Source organism: Strix uralensis, chromosome 2 (genome assembly GCF_047716275.1).
Source record: "Strix uralensis isolate ZFMK-TIS-50842 chromosome 2, bStrUra1, whole genome shotgun sequence".
Lineage (NCBI taxonomy): Eukaryota > Metazoa > Chordata > Aves > Strigiformes > Strigidae > Strix > Strix uralensis.
In genome coordinates this window covers 122,758,718-122,771,486 of record NC_133973.1, presented here as the reverse complement: position 1 = coordinate 122,771,486, position 12,769 = coordinate 122,758,718, and the positions used below count along the sequence as shown (strand labels likewise).

Sequence of the window (12,769 nt, the reverse complement as noted above, 5' to 3'; positions counted from 1 at the left end):
TTTTACATCAGGTGCTCTCTGAGTTCAGGAGGAAGCTCTGGGGGCTGTGCTGCAGCCCAGCCTGTATATTCCAGTAAAGCTGGACAATTTGCCTTCCTATGACTTAATGAGAAAATCTATCTGGATGATCCAAAATACTGCAGTCTCCAATCTTTTCACAATTTATGAAAAATTCCCCTGTGATGGCTTGCTAAATGGTGTTAGCAGCTGCAGAGTCTGATGGAGGTGAGGCTGCTGTAGCTCCTTGCACCCACGTCCAGCCAGCAGTGGGGCTGAGCACGTGTTCCCACAGACACGTGCAGGTGGGTCTTAGTCAACCCCCAGACCCCACAGTCTCTTGGGCAGTTGGCCTGGACCATCTGATCCCTCCAGCAGCCAACTCAGTCTTTGCAGTCACTGACACCATGGACACATGGGCCTCCAGCGCCTGGTCCCATCCCAGGGGCTCTCACTGAATCCCCCACACATACACATCTCTGCACACAGGAAAGAGCCCCTCACCTGGGAAAATGGCTAGAAATGGGGTTTAGTGAGAGGCCAGGACAGACTGAGCTGGTCACACACAGGGCAAGGCCAGGCAGGTGCATTGACCAGCCCCATCCTGCACACAGCTGTCCCCTTTTGTTCCCTTATCCTGTTGTTTTCTCACTCGCTTCTCCCCAAACTACTTTGATCCTCCCTTTCCCTATCCCTTCTGGAACATCTCGTAAGTCCTGTGCAACCTTGAAATAACCTTTCCTTGCCCTCCCATGGTGGTCCCCATGCCCCATCAGTGACCATCCCTCAGTCTGTGGGGTGATGGGGATCCTATCCTGTTGGTTCATGATGATGAGTGTCCCCCAGCTTATGGGCTGAGGGTCCCCAGGGCAGGCCAGGGCTGAGGGGGTTGAGGGCTCCATTGGTCTGCTGAGACGACTGGGGCTCCCTCCCATGCTGGTGTGGCCTTCTGCTCCTTCTTGTGTGTGGGGACAAGCCATTAGTCATGTAAGCTAACAAGCTTTGTCTGTGTTATTAATGAACCAGACAGTTACTACACCTTGGGGGAAAAATCATCCTGTGGGGATAGTTTGGTCCTTCTCCTCACACCATCTAAGATACATGGCTCTGTCTGGTCCTTGAATTATCGTACCACTGATACTGTTAGGTAAGTGTAGGACTAGGAGCCGGAAATCCTGCCTGACATGGCAGGGAGAAGATCCTAGTCACCAAGGACTGAAGAGTCTTCCCTGACCCAGAGCCCTCAGTGGAGGTCCAAGTCTTTGCTGGACTTTTCTCTGTCTCTTGTTTTTACACATTTTGTCAAAACAGATGGCTCCTCCTTGCTCTACATAAAGTCTAGTAATAGAGTGGAGACGCCATCCTTGGAGAAATTCAAAACCCAACTGGACGTGACAGAGCAACCTGCCACAGGTGACTCTGCTTGGAGCAGAGGGTTGGACAAGACAATCTCCAGAGGTCCCTTCCCACCTCAGCAAGTCTGTGATTCCTCAATGCATAATAGTTTTTCATTTTTGGGCAGGGACTCCTCTTTCTTCATATACTAGGTACAAGTGGAAATACCATATTAACAAACCAAATTGATTTGTTTATTTGTTGTTTGGTAAAAGTCTATGACTATGACAGTGGATAGAAAGATTTAACAGAATTGTATTGATACCATCTTCATCTTGGAGAGGCTAAATTGATTTCACACTGATCTGAGAGAGCGCATCTCAGTGCACCCACTACTTGAGATGATATTCTCCAAACTCAAACACAGAACAAAAAGGTTAAGATGTCTGCTCTCATTACTTATCCAATAAAATGCAGTGAGTAAAAGTTAAGGGTTTTTTCTTATGTCATCACCATTTCTTTAAAAATATTGGAAAGGTACCCAGTTCTTTTTATCCTTTTCTCTTCATACTGGCTCTGAAACTGAAATTCTTTCAACTGAAGCAGAAATCCTTTGTCAGCTTGAAATTGGAGCATTTAATACAGTAACTGTTATTACATAACTAATTTCATTTTTGTTAAAGTAAGTCTCTGCCACAGCAACTTTCTATATGTAATACATAAATGACATTTTGAAACTCAGTTTCAAAAATCAGGTTTTAAAAATTCAGTTTTGAAATGTTATTTTTGCTACCTATAAAGGAATTTCAGATCAATTAAGTCAAATCAATTTTAGAAGATAGTCTAAAACCTAAAATACTTCCTTCTTACTATTCATGGCAGAATATTTGCTGTTTTGGAAATCCCATTTCTTGAAGAAGTCTTTGAAAAGAAATTAAAAATTGAATTTATACTTTAAACACTTAAGGCAAATTTTAAAGGCCCATCAATGAACAGCCAAACAAATTATGAATATTATGTATTTCAGCATATTTGACCAAAACTATCAATAAACAAAGTTAAAGTTCCTAGAATGAGAGACAAGAACACTAATTTATGCATTTTCATTAGCTGCTGCACTGGAGTCCCTAGGAGAATAAGTACAAATTAGACATCTGTTGAATTTGCATTACAGCAGTGTGACTGGGCAATGTGCTGCAGAAAAGACCAAGGTAAGTTTTAAATGAATTTTCTGGGAAGTATTTTTACCGCTGTTGCAGATCTTAAAATCAGCTAGGAGAAGATTCTGCATTCTTGAAAAATGAGAAGAATGTTTAAAAAATACATTATTTTTTTAAAAAAGGTAATGGTGAGTTCCTGAATGACCTCAGAAACCATATATTTTTTTCAGCTGAAGAGACACAGAGTACTTTTCATGTTGCAGATTTATAAAAGCTTTCACTCATGTGAGCACAAGGACAAACTGATAATGTTAGCTAGCCATTATTATATAAGTACATAGCAATGCCAGATGGGAGGAGTTTTATGCCATCCTTGAACACTTAGCAATTGCTGAGCTTTTGTCTACACAGTGTATTCAGTGTATTTCTGAAGGGCAAAAAATGTCTTCTCCACCCATTAATATATTCTTGTTCAATGTGCACAAGAGAACTGCTTCCTTTGTTAGGAAATGTCTCTTCTGACTGCCATTTTTTTTTTTTTTTTTTTTTAAGTAACAAGGACCAAACTAAAGGGGATAAATATGCTCATCTGAATGGCTGAATGTTCCAGGTCGGTGGTATTGCCGTACAGAACAAGGCACACATGCATGAGGACAGGCTGCAAAGTTGGGTCCCCAGACTGTATGCTATCTGTATTTCCCTTATCAGACAGGGCATCTAGTTAGTGAGGAATTAATTTGGCAAAAACTTCATGTCCTTATTCAAAGTTCCAATGAAGGCCTAAGGCAGCTTTAGCTTAACACAAGAACTTTAAATTGAAATTTAGTTATCAAAGCTATGAAAGTTATGTTCCAGATGCAACACAACAAAATTTACTTCTGCCAAAGCTGGGGGCAATGCCCAAACTCACAAGGGTAGATTAAATTTCCTCATCTCAAGAGGCTTTAGGTTCCTCCAGCTGCCCTGCACTCAGCAATTGGATGCTTAACTCTGCCCTGGTTCAGGTGAGATAAAGAGCTTCAGCAGGAGCTTCCTTTGACAGTAAGAAGCAGCTTCAGTAGGACAAGTGAGGACATATCTGCTGGAACCAAGCCAAGACCGCGGGGGCCAAGACCAGCATCGAGTCTGGGAGAGTGCCCTAATACATCTATCAGAAATGCTGTGCTGCTGCCATGCTGCTGCTGCTTTGCAAGGAAGCTGTCAGCTCTTCCAGCTCAGGGGTTCAAACTCAATTATCCCAAAATTGCACTTTGGTACTTCCCTGATACTCCTGGGAGTGACTGCTAAAATTCACAAGGACACCTAGCATGTACGCTGTCATGTTGCGGAAATGACTTCCAGTGGAAATGACTTCCAGAAATCACGGGTTCATCTGAATTCTGAATAATCACTCAGAGTATCTTCTTTCAAAAGCAGTATTTATTTTTTCATCAAGATAAGACACATTACATACTGCATAAAGTAAAAAATACTGCTAGGAAAGCGGCATTTAAATGAGATAACAAAAAAATATATATAGATTGCACTTGAGAAAGTAGACTCTATCCCAGAAGAATACAGTAAATACAAAGCTAGCGAGTGGCTTGAAATTAGAAATCTTCTTGAATTTCCTTTGAAAATGTATTTATTTTGGGGGGTTCCAATTCCACCAGTAAAAATGAACCAGATTAGGTTTTTTTATAGCTTTTCTTTTTAAGTTAAAGTAATATGTAAACAGCATAACAATTATTACATAGACAAAAGAGAAAATAAAGGTATGGAAAAACATCACTGCAAATTCTGCTAATAAATAAAAAGGAAAAGTTTTGCTGGTATTTGGTTTCACCAGGGTCATTGCAGCTTGGGGCTTGGGTCTTGGGGAGTTTTACTTAGTTTACATGTATGTTATCATCCCCACACTGCAACATAAGGCCCATCCTTGGCTTTCCTGCACTGGCCAGGAGCATGCTGTCTGTGTGGCAAATGGCAGCACGAAGCAGTGAATGGTTCCATTCATCACTAAGTGTCCCATGACTAATACTTTAAATTTTGTGACACATTTAGCCTATATTTAAGAAAGTAAACCCAACATTAAGCAGGAGAATAAACCTTATTATACCAATCTCTTTTTATTTTACAGCTGAATTTTTCTGCTGTACCCTGGCATCCACTGCTGCCTGTATGTAATTCAGTTAGGTAAACTATTAACTGCTCAGTCTTATTTTTAAAATGAGTATTCATATCATCTACCTTTGTGCATCTCACTTAGAGGACCAAATCAAATTTCTGATCTTTCTACATACTCAAGAGAAAGAAAAGCTCCCAAATTGGGTGGTTTCAACCTGCGGGATAAGGCACACTGTGGAAGATCCTCTCTCTTCCATTTGCCTGTAGCAGCAACTCAGGCTCCCAGACAAGGCTGGATCCCCCAAATTAGGAGTCGCAAATATCCCTCCCAACACATGGCTATTGGGGTGGAGACTGGGCGAGCAGGTAGAGGTGCATGGGAGATGCCAGGCACAGTGGATGGCTGGTGCACATTTTCCCCTGGGGGATGGGAATTGAAGGACCACTCAAAGCGCAAAGCCACACGAAACTGATGTTTCCTACAACAAATACTACCTACGGGGCCAGAGTGCTTAGGCATAATTTGGATATAATTCAGTCAGGAATATACATTGGAGTGCACTGTCTCAAAAACAACCAGTACTGCCAAGGTCTCACATGCACATTTCTTCCAAAATTAGATATAAATTATGAAAGGGATGGGTCAATCTTGTTATTAAGCTAGACACAGAAAAAGAATGAAGTCGTCTTTAAACAGTCCTGAACTACGAAGAAGTTGGCAAGCTTTGGTTACAGTGTTGTTCTTTTAATGTGAATTGCTTTGAAAAATGATGAATCACTTCCCAAGTCAACATTCAGGAGCATTTTTAAATAGACATCTGGGAGCCAGAGAGGAAAAATTAATATAAATAACAAAAACCCCACACTTTTTGAATCTCAAAGGTTAAAGTACAGGAAAGAAAGTAACAGAACATTTCTAAGGGATGTTTCAGTAAGGTTTAGCTAAAATTATAAAAGAGCACTTATAAAATACTTGAGCTGATGAAGAGGATAAATCAGAATATTAGGGCACTTTTGTAACAAAACTGTAGATTGCTAAAACATACTGGCTTGAAGGCTCCCAATATTATATTATAGCACATGCCAGTTTCCACTAACTATAATGTAGTCAAACTACTTCACTCTTTCGGGAAGACAGAAACACAAGAGGCAACACAAACACAATGAATCGATGCAGCCTATGTCTGCTATTAAATATAAAAACTCAGCCATTAAATGTGCCGCCCCATTCCCTCTGTTACATTCATGATCAAAACTCCAATTCTTTGCCAGACTTAAATCTGCCTGTATCTTACACTTTTGGAGCAGCATTAAAAAAACCTTAAAGCTAGTTTGGAAGGAAATTTTTTTCCTTTTTTAGCTAGAGCACTTTTATAATATTTTAAAAGGCATAGGAAGCTATGCTGTAGCTTTTAAAGTGCTTATTTTATTATGAGATGGTGCTTAATAATATTCTTCTGGAAGTTAACAAATGATGCACATTTTCTATGACAGACAGACATTGCTTGATGAGTTAATATGTCTCAGCAAAATGCAATCAAAAAGAAATTCACTGTCAACAGTTTAACCATGGCAATACACAGAGCTGAAATGAGACAACTAACCTCAGATAACTAAGATTAATGCATATATGACGAAGTTATAATAATCTATATTTAAATCAAACAAACAAACAAACCCCAAACCAAATAATGATAATTAAACCTCAAGCACAGTTTTGTTTCCCAGTAACAAAACTGCAAAACAAATCAGTATTTTCAACAAACAAGTGCCCTATCTTCATTGCCTGCATGGGGAAACACAGTAGTCCTCGAACTGCAGCGAGGAGGATACAAGGTGAGGGTTGTCTTTCCCTTTTTGTGTAGAGAGGGCTCCTCCTGGGCAACTGTGGGCAGCTCTGGGCAAGGGGCAAGAGTCCAGTCCAGGTCTGTAAAGACCAGAATCGGTCCCAGCCCACAGCAATTTACCTGGGGACCTGGCAGCAGCCCCCTCTTGCAGAAGTGCCTGGGCAATGGCTCCTGTGGAGTCACCATGGCAAAAGTACCAGTCTCTGCAAACCCCTACTGCCACCAGTGTCCCGGCTTATGCAAAGCATCTACTAATTTCAGCACATGATTTGCTCAAGTACAAACAGTGAGATTTGATTTTACTGGTGCAATATTTCATGTGGTGATGGATTTTACTCATTGTATCTCACTCTGTTGGGCTGGAACACTGGGAAGTTCCCTCTCAGAGCGGGAGAAATTATTTTACACTCAATACAAGCTCAAATTCTCTCTTCATTTATACCCACAAAACCCTCCTGACCGTCAAGAGAGCTAAGCAGGTAGAAATGGCAGCAGAATTTGAGTGTAGGAATTGGTGAGTGAGAAACAGAAACACAATGCTATTTTATTGCCAGCTGCCACAAATACATACACAACTGGTGTTTAATTTCAGTGGGCATTGTGTGCCTAAGGACTATAAGTGAGCTTTGAAAATCTCAACCCTCAGAATCTAGCTACAGATAACCATAATCCTATATTCTTGGATGCTGATACATAAATCTATGATATACCTGTTTAGCTGCCGTGGCACTAATCAGCACAGCTATGCTGAAACACAGCAATCATTTTTGCTAATTGCAAAGGCAGGCTAGTAGCAAAGTTCAAATGATTAGTGAGTAAAGGTCCTCAGAGCAATCCTGCTTAAAAGTAAATGTCCGGTAAACTGCAATTAGTGTGTCTTGTTTTTTTCCTTTTATTTATTTATTTTTTATCGGGGAGGTCTTGAACTGCAGACACAATCACAACGCTCATGATGATCCAGCTGTATATCTACTAAGGCCATGTTGTTTCTGGTTCTGCCTTTTCTTCTGGGATGCCCAGCCTCAGGGACAAATTTCAGCACCTGGGAAAATCAACAGAAATGCATGGGTTAGAAAACACTGTTAGAGAATTGAGGATGAGAGTGTTGGGGCCCTGAGGACCCTTAATGGCCCAAACCAGCATTAATTTGGACACATTTTTGCTTTACTTTCATTTTTTTCTTTCCACTCTGTGACATCCTGCTGTACTGTTTGTGCTGGAGCTTTGACAGATTGGATTATTTCCTTCATCAGGTATCTTTATATTGTGCAGTTTTCTAACCATGTTGAGTTGCTCCTTTGCATGTCAATTATCAAGCATGTTTCCTTTGGCTCGCCTTTGCAGTCCCATACATATTTGAATTGCTCTGCCCCTTCTCTGACTTGCATAATATTTCTGCTCTAAAGAACAAGAACATTTTTTTACTCAATGTGAAATTTCTGAAGCACATATCATTAGAACTGGTCCAAAACCTAAATGCCTGTGAGAGGCAGAAGGAGATGAATGGCGTTTGTGCAAAATATGTGCCAGATTCCATTGACTTTCTCTGGAATCTGGCTTTTGTTCGCTTATCTTAAAAATCTCTGCCTCAATTTAAATAATTTCTTAAGAATTTACTGTGAATAATGTGAAAAAAACAAACAAACAAAAGATTATTTCCTAGGGAAGTATACGTCATATAAGAGGCTTCTGAAAAAATTCTATCTCCGCAAGAAAACCCTGAGACCACTAAAAAAGAGGGTTGTACATTATAAAGAAGGTGAAAAAGAGGCGATGAATGCAAGTTGGTAACAAAAGAAATCCTATTTGGGCATAAGGAAGGAAATAGAGAATGGTTAAACCCTGGAGCAGGTTGCCCAGAGTGGCTGCAGAAACCTTGAAGACAGTCAAAATTAAGAGGACAAGGCCCTGAGCAACTTAATCTAACTTCAAAATTCTCCCTGCTTTGAATGGGAGATTGGGTTACATGACCCCAGAGTGGCCTTCCAACCCATGTTATTATATGAATTTATGGTTCCCTGAAAATGGTCTGTGGATACGTGGAAAACAGCTATCACGTTGCGTCCTATCTAATTATCTCTGATAGTGTAAGCATGTAAACCATGGACTCGAAAAAGCTGAGGAAGATGCTTGTTTGCGGAGGCATGCTTTGCAAGCCCACCACTGGAGGCTGAGTTGCTGTGTAAGAACTTATACCCCCCACTAGCATGGTGGCGCAGGTTGAGGGGAGGAAATCTGTTTTATTTCATTAGTTTGCTGTTGATGGGCCTACAGTAGTTTAAAAAAAGAGATATTAATTTCCAATTCTTGCCCTGAAGCTCAAATACTAGTTTGGATTAGGTACAACAAATGAGTTAAGACAAGAACACTTTAACTCTTCCACAGCATTTTTCTTCCCAAATCTCACAGCGCATTGCACAGAAAGATATGCATCATTGTCAAACTTGTATACATTGAGAATCTGAAACTGATTTGGTCAAGGCTCTGCAACACATCAGTAGAAAAACTACCAGTGGCATTACATGGCCCTTTCTCTTTTGAAATCACTTATTTACTGATGGGGATCCAGACACAGATAAAGCAAGGCTGTAGCTCCATAGCTGGCGGGAGGCAGGTGGACCAGTTCTGCTCACTGTGGCCTCAAGCACTTGAGTGCAGAAATCATGCACTGATAAGGTACTAGACCTAACACAGCTCACCTCTTGGCGGGCTGTTGTGACTCAAGCTAGCTTGGTCAAGTGACTGACGGATCAGCTAGATTTATCTTACTTGTTCAAAAAATGGTGAGAAGTCTGCAACTAGCCAAAGCCACTGGTCAAATGGCAAGTGGGACCCAAACACCTTTAGTGTCTCAGCCACAGAAACACCCACACTTCTGCCCTGAATAACAGGTCCCCTAACTAACAGATCATACTGTTACTCAATTAATAATCCTCTTTTTTTTACAAAGTACTTTCTGTACTTTGACGTACCAACACCATATAAGAATTGACATGGTCTCGTGAAGGCGAGGGAATAAGGGGCTGCATACCAGGTCAAGGAAGTACTAGCAGTTTCAAGAGCTAGAAAGTCCCCCAAAGTAAGTGTGAATGACTCACCAAAGGTTAACCATGGATGCTGTGCAGAGCGGGTGGGGACGGGCAGGCAGATAAGCAGCCTTCAGGATGAGACCATTTGTTCTCTACCATTAATACTTGGAAGGTACAAAGGCCATGGGATGTAACAAAAGTGATAAGCACTGAACACAGTCTATTATTTTGTCCTCCCTTTCAAAATAAAATTTATGTTTAAGCTATGTAATACTAAGAGGAAGAACTGCGCCTAAGCAAAGTACAGACATGCTGCTTTAACATGTTGGGAAAATATAATTACTTTTCCCTGGTAGAAATGCAGAGACATGTCCTTTTTTTCCCTTTTTCTTTTAAAGCAACAAAATTATAATGGATTTGAATTGATTTCAAATGTTGACTGCCTCAATATATGCAATAAATCCTGATGGACACCAAGACAAATCCCTGTCCTGCATTGTCATCTAAAACACAGAGGAACTGAACCCAATCAGGTTGTTGCAATTATCGCAGAGCTGAAAATAGACTATATCTTCAAAGATGCTTTTTAAAAGAAAACATACTTTTAAAATCAAGTACAGCTGCTCATGCTGAGCCCATGATAAAATTCTTTATTTAGAGAAGCCTTTCATCAAAATCTGACAAATTCAGATGATTGGCAATTTGCAAGATCATGGGTAGGTAGATCTGCTTTTTTCAATTGAGAGCAAATGAAAGTATGCAACAGGATGAGAGCAAAGATGTGGACTGCATGCAAGCTAACAGACCTCCTGACAGCTTGGGGATTTTCTTTGTGTTTTATATTAAGAAACAGGAGCACAGTATATGGGCTTAGCTGATAACAGTAGAAAAATGAATTGGCAAGCAATTCCCCAGACAAGACAGGAAAGCAGTGTTGAACACAGCTGAAATTACAGAATCATAGAAACATAGAATTGTTTAGGTTGGAAAAGACCTTTAAGATCATTGAGTCCAACCATTAACCTAACACTGCCAAGCCCACCACTAAACCATGTCCCTAAGCACCACATCTACACCTCTTTTAAATACCTCCAGGGATGGTGACTCCACCACTTCCCTGAGCAGCCTATTCCAATGCTTGACAACCCTTTCAGTGAAGAACTTTTTCTTAATATCAAATCTAAACCTCCCCTGGCACAACTTGAGGCTGTTTCCTCTTGTCCTATCACTTTTTACTTGAGAAAAGAGACTGACATCCACCTGGCTACAACCTCCTTTCAGGTAGTTGTAGAGAGTGATAAGGTCTCCCCTCAGTCTCCTTTTCTCCAGGCTAAACAACCCCACTTCCCTCAGCTGCTCTAGACTTGTGCTCTAGACCCTTCACCAGCTTTGTTGCCCTTCTCTGGACACACTCCAGCCCCTCAATGTCTTTCTTGTAGTGAGGGGCCCAAAACTGAACACAGTATATGAGGTGCGGCCTCACCAGTGCTGAACAGAACAGAACAGAATCATCTAGGTTGGAAAAGACCTTGAAGATCATCTAGTCCAACCGCTAATCTAGCACTGACAGTTCCCAACTACACCATATCCCTCAGCGCTATGTCAACCCACCTTTTAAACACCTCGAGGGATGGGGACTCCACCACCTCCCTGGGCAGCCCATTCCAACACCTAACAACCCGTTCTGTAAAGAAATACTTCCTAATATCTAGTCTAAACCTTCCCCGGTGCAACTTGAGGCCATTACCTCTTGCCCTATCGCTTATTACTTGGTTAAAGAGGCTCATCCCCAGCTCTCTGCAACCTCCTTTCAGGTAGTTATAGAGGGCAATGAGGTCTCCCCTCAGCCTCCTCTTCTCCAGACTAAACAACCCCAGTTCCCTCAGCCGCTCCTCGTACGACATGTGCTCCAGACCCTTCACCAGCTTCATTGCCCTTCTCTGGACACGCTCGAGTCATTCAATGTCCTTTTTGTAGTGAGGGGCCCAAAACTGAACACAGTAATCGAGGTGTGGCCTCACCAGTCCCGAGTACAGGGGTAAGATCACTTCCCTGTCCCTGCTGGCCACACTATTTCTGATGCAAGCCGGGATGCCATTGGCCTTCTTGGCCACCTGGGCACACTGCTGGCTCATGTTCAGCCAGCTGTCAATCAACACCCCCAGATCCCTCTCTGACTGGCAGCTCTCCAGCCACTCCTCCCCAAGCCTGAGTACAGGGGAATGATCACTTCCCTGTCCCTGCTGGCCACACTATTTCTGATATAACCCAGGATGCTATTGGCTTTCTTGGCCACCTGGGCACACTGCTGACTCATATTCAGCTGGCTGTTGACCAACACTCCCAGGTCCTTTTCCACTGGGCAGCTTTCCAGGCACTCTTCCCCAAGCCTGTAGTGTTGCATGGGGTTGTTGCGACCCAAGTGCAGGACCTGTTACTGAGCCGTGTTGAACTTCATACATTTGGCCTTGGCCCATCAATCCAGCCTGCTCAGATCCCTCTGTAGGACTGCTTTAATAGCTGATCATGGAACTGATGTTCAAAGCTCTCTGTCTAGCTTCTATCTAGTAGTTTTTGTTTCAGCTAAATACAAGGAAATTGAAAAGAATCAGGAAGTAAGGCCATTTCCAGTGATCACAGTAGTTGAAAGAAAACTCTTTATTCTGAAAATAGCTGCTGTTTATTCATTACATGGGCAGGTCCTTAAAGGTGAGGAACTACTGAGTTAATGAAAACAGTTCAAAGAAATTTTGTTCAGGACACTTTATTGCTCCTTTTTTGATGGGATCAGTAGCTTTAAGAAAATATGGATGTGAGGAAGGTCTGGAATGCTCAAAAGGTTTGTTTTGTGTGGGTAAAATAGAATAAACTTGCAGCTTTCAAATTAAAGGAGCAATGTCTGTCACTACTAATCAAAATGTGGTGCCTCAGCTGTCCAGATCATTGCCTCACAATGAGTACATAACTAGAGCCATATCCCCTGCCTCAAATATTGAGTTAATTATCGTCATAAAACTATTAAAGCAATAAAAAAAAAATCAAGACAGAGGACTTAGCTTCTGAGCTGGATTTGGTGTTTATAGGTAATACAAAAAAGGGTATCACGGCCTTGTAGCATTTCTTGTGCAGACAGCTCCATAGGAGCACACCAGTATGCTGCATGGCATTTTATTTTGTAGATATGCCTGAGCATCTAAGAGGTTTCAAGGTGAGGTGACTGTGGCCACTGCATAATTTGCCTTGGGTGTGGTAGTGAAGGAAATATAAAGAAAATGTTTACATGTGATTCCCTGCC

General features: G+C 41.6%; 1 protein-coding gene across 4 annotated transcripts in view; it reads right to left on the bottom strand.

The window, feature by feature from the left end:
• Window positions 1-3,893: 3,893 nt before the first annotated feature.
• Window positions 3,894-12,769, bottom strand: part of PDGFD (platelet derived growth factor D) — a 146,655-nt gene continuing 137,779 nt past the window's right edge. For 3 of the 4 annotated variants that reach the window (XM_074860181.1, XM_074860184.1, XM_074860182.1), the window contains one exon: window positions 3,894-7,487. In XM_074860181.1, the coding sequence (XP_074716282.1) occupies window positions 7,353-7,487 (135 nt within the window). In that variant the 3' untranslated portion in view covers window positions 3,894-7,352. The remainder of the gene's footprint in view (window positions 7,488-12,769) is intronic. The other variant, XM_074860185.1, reaches the window with a different exon arrangement.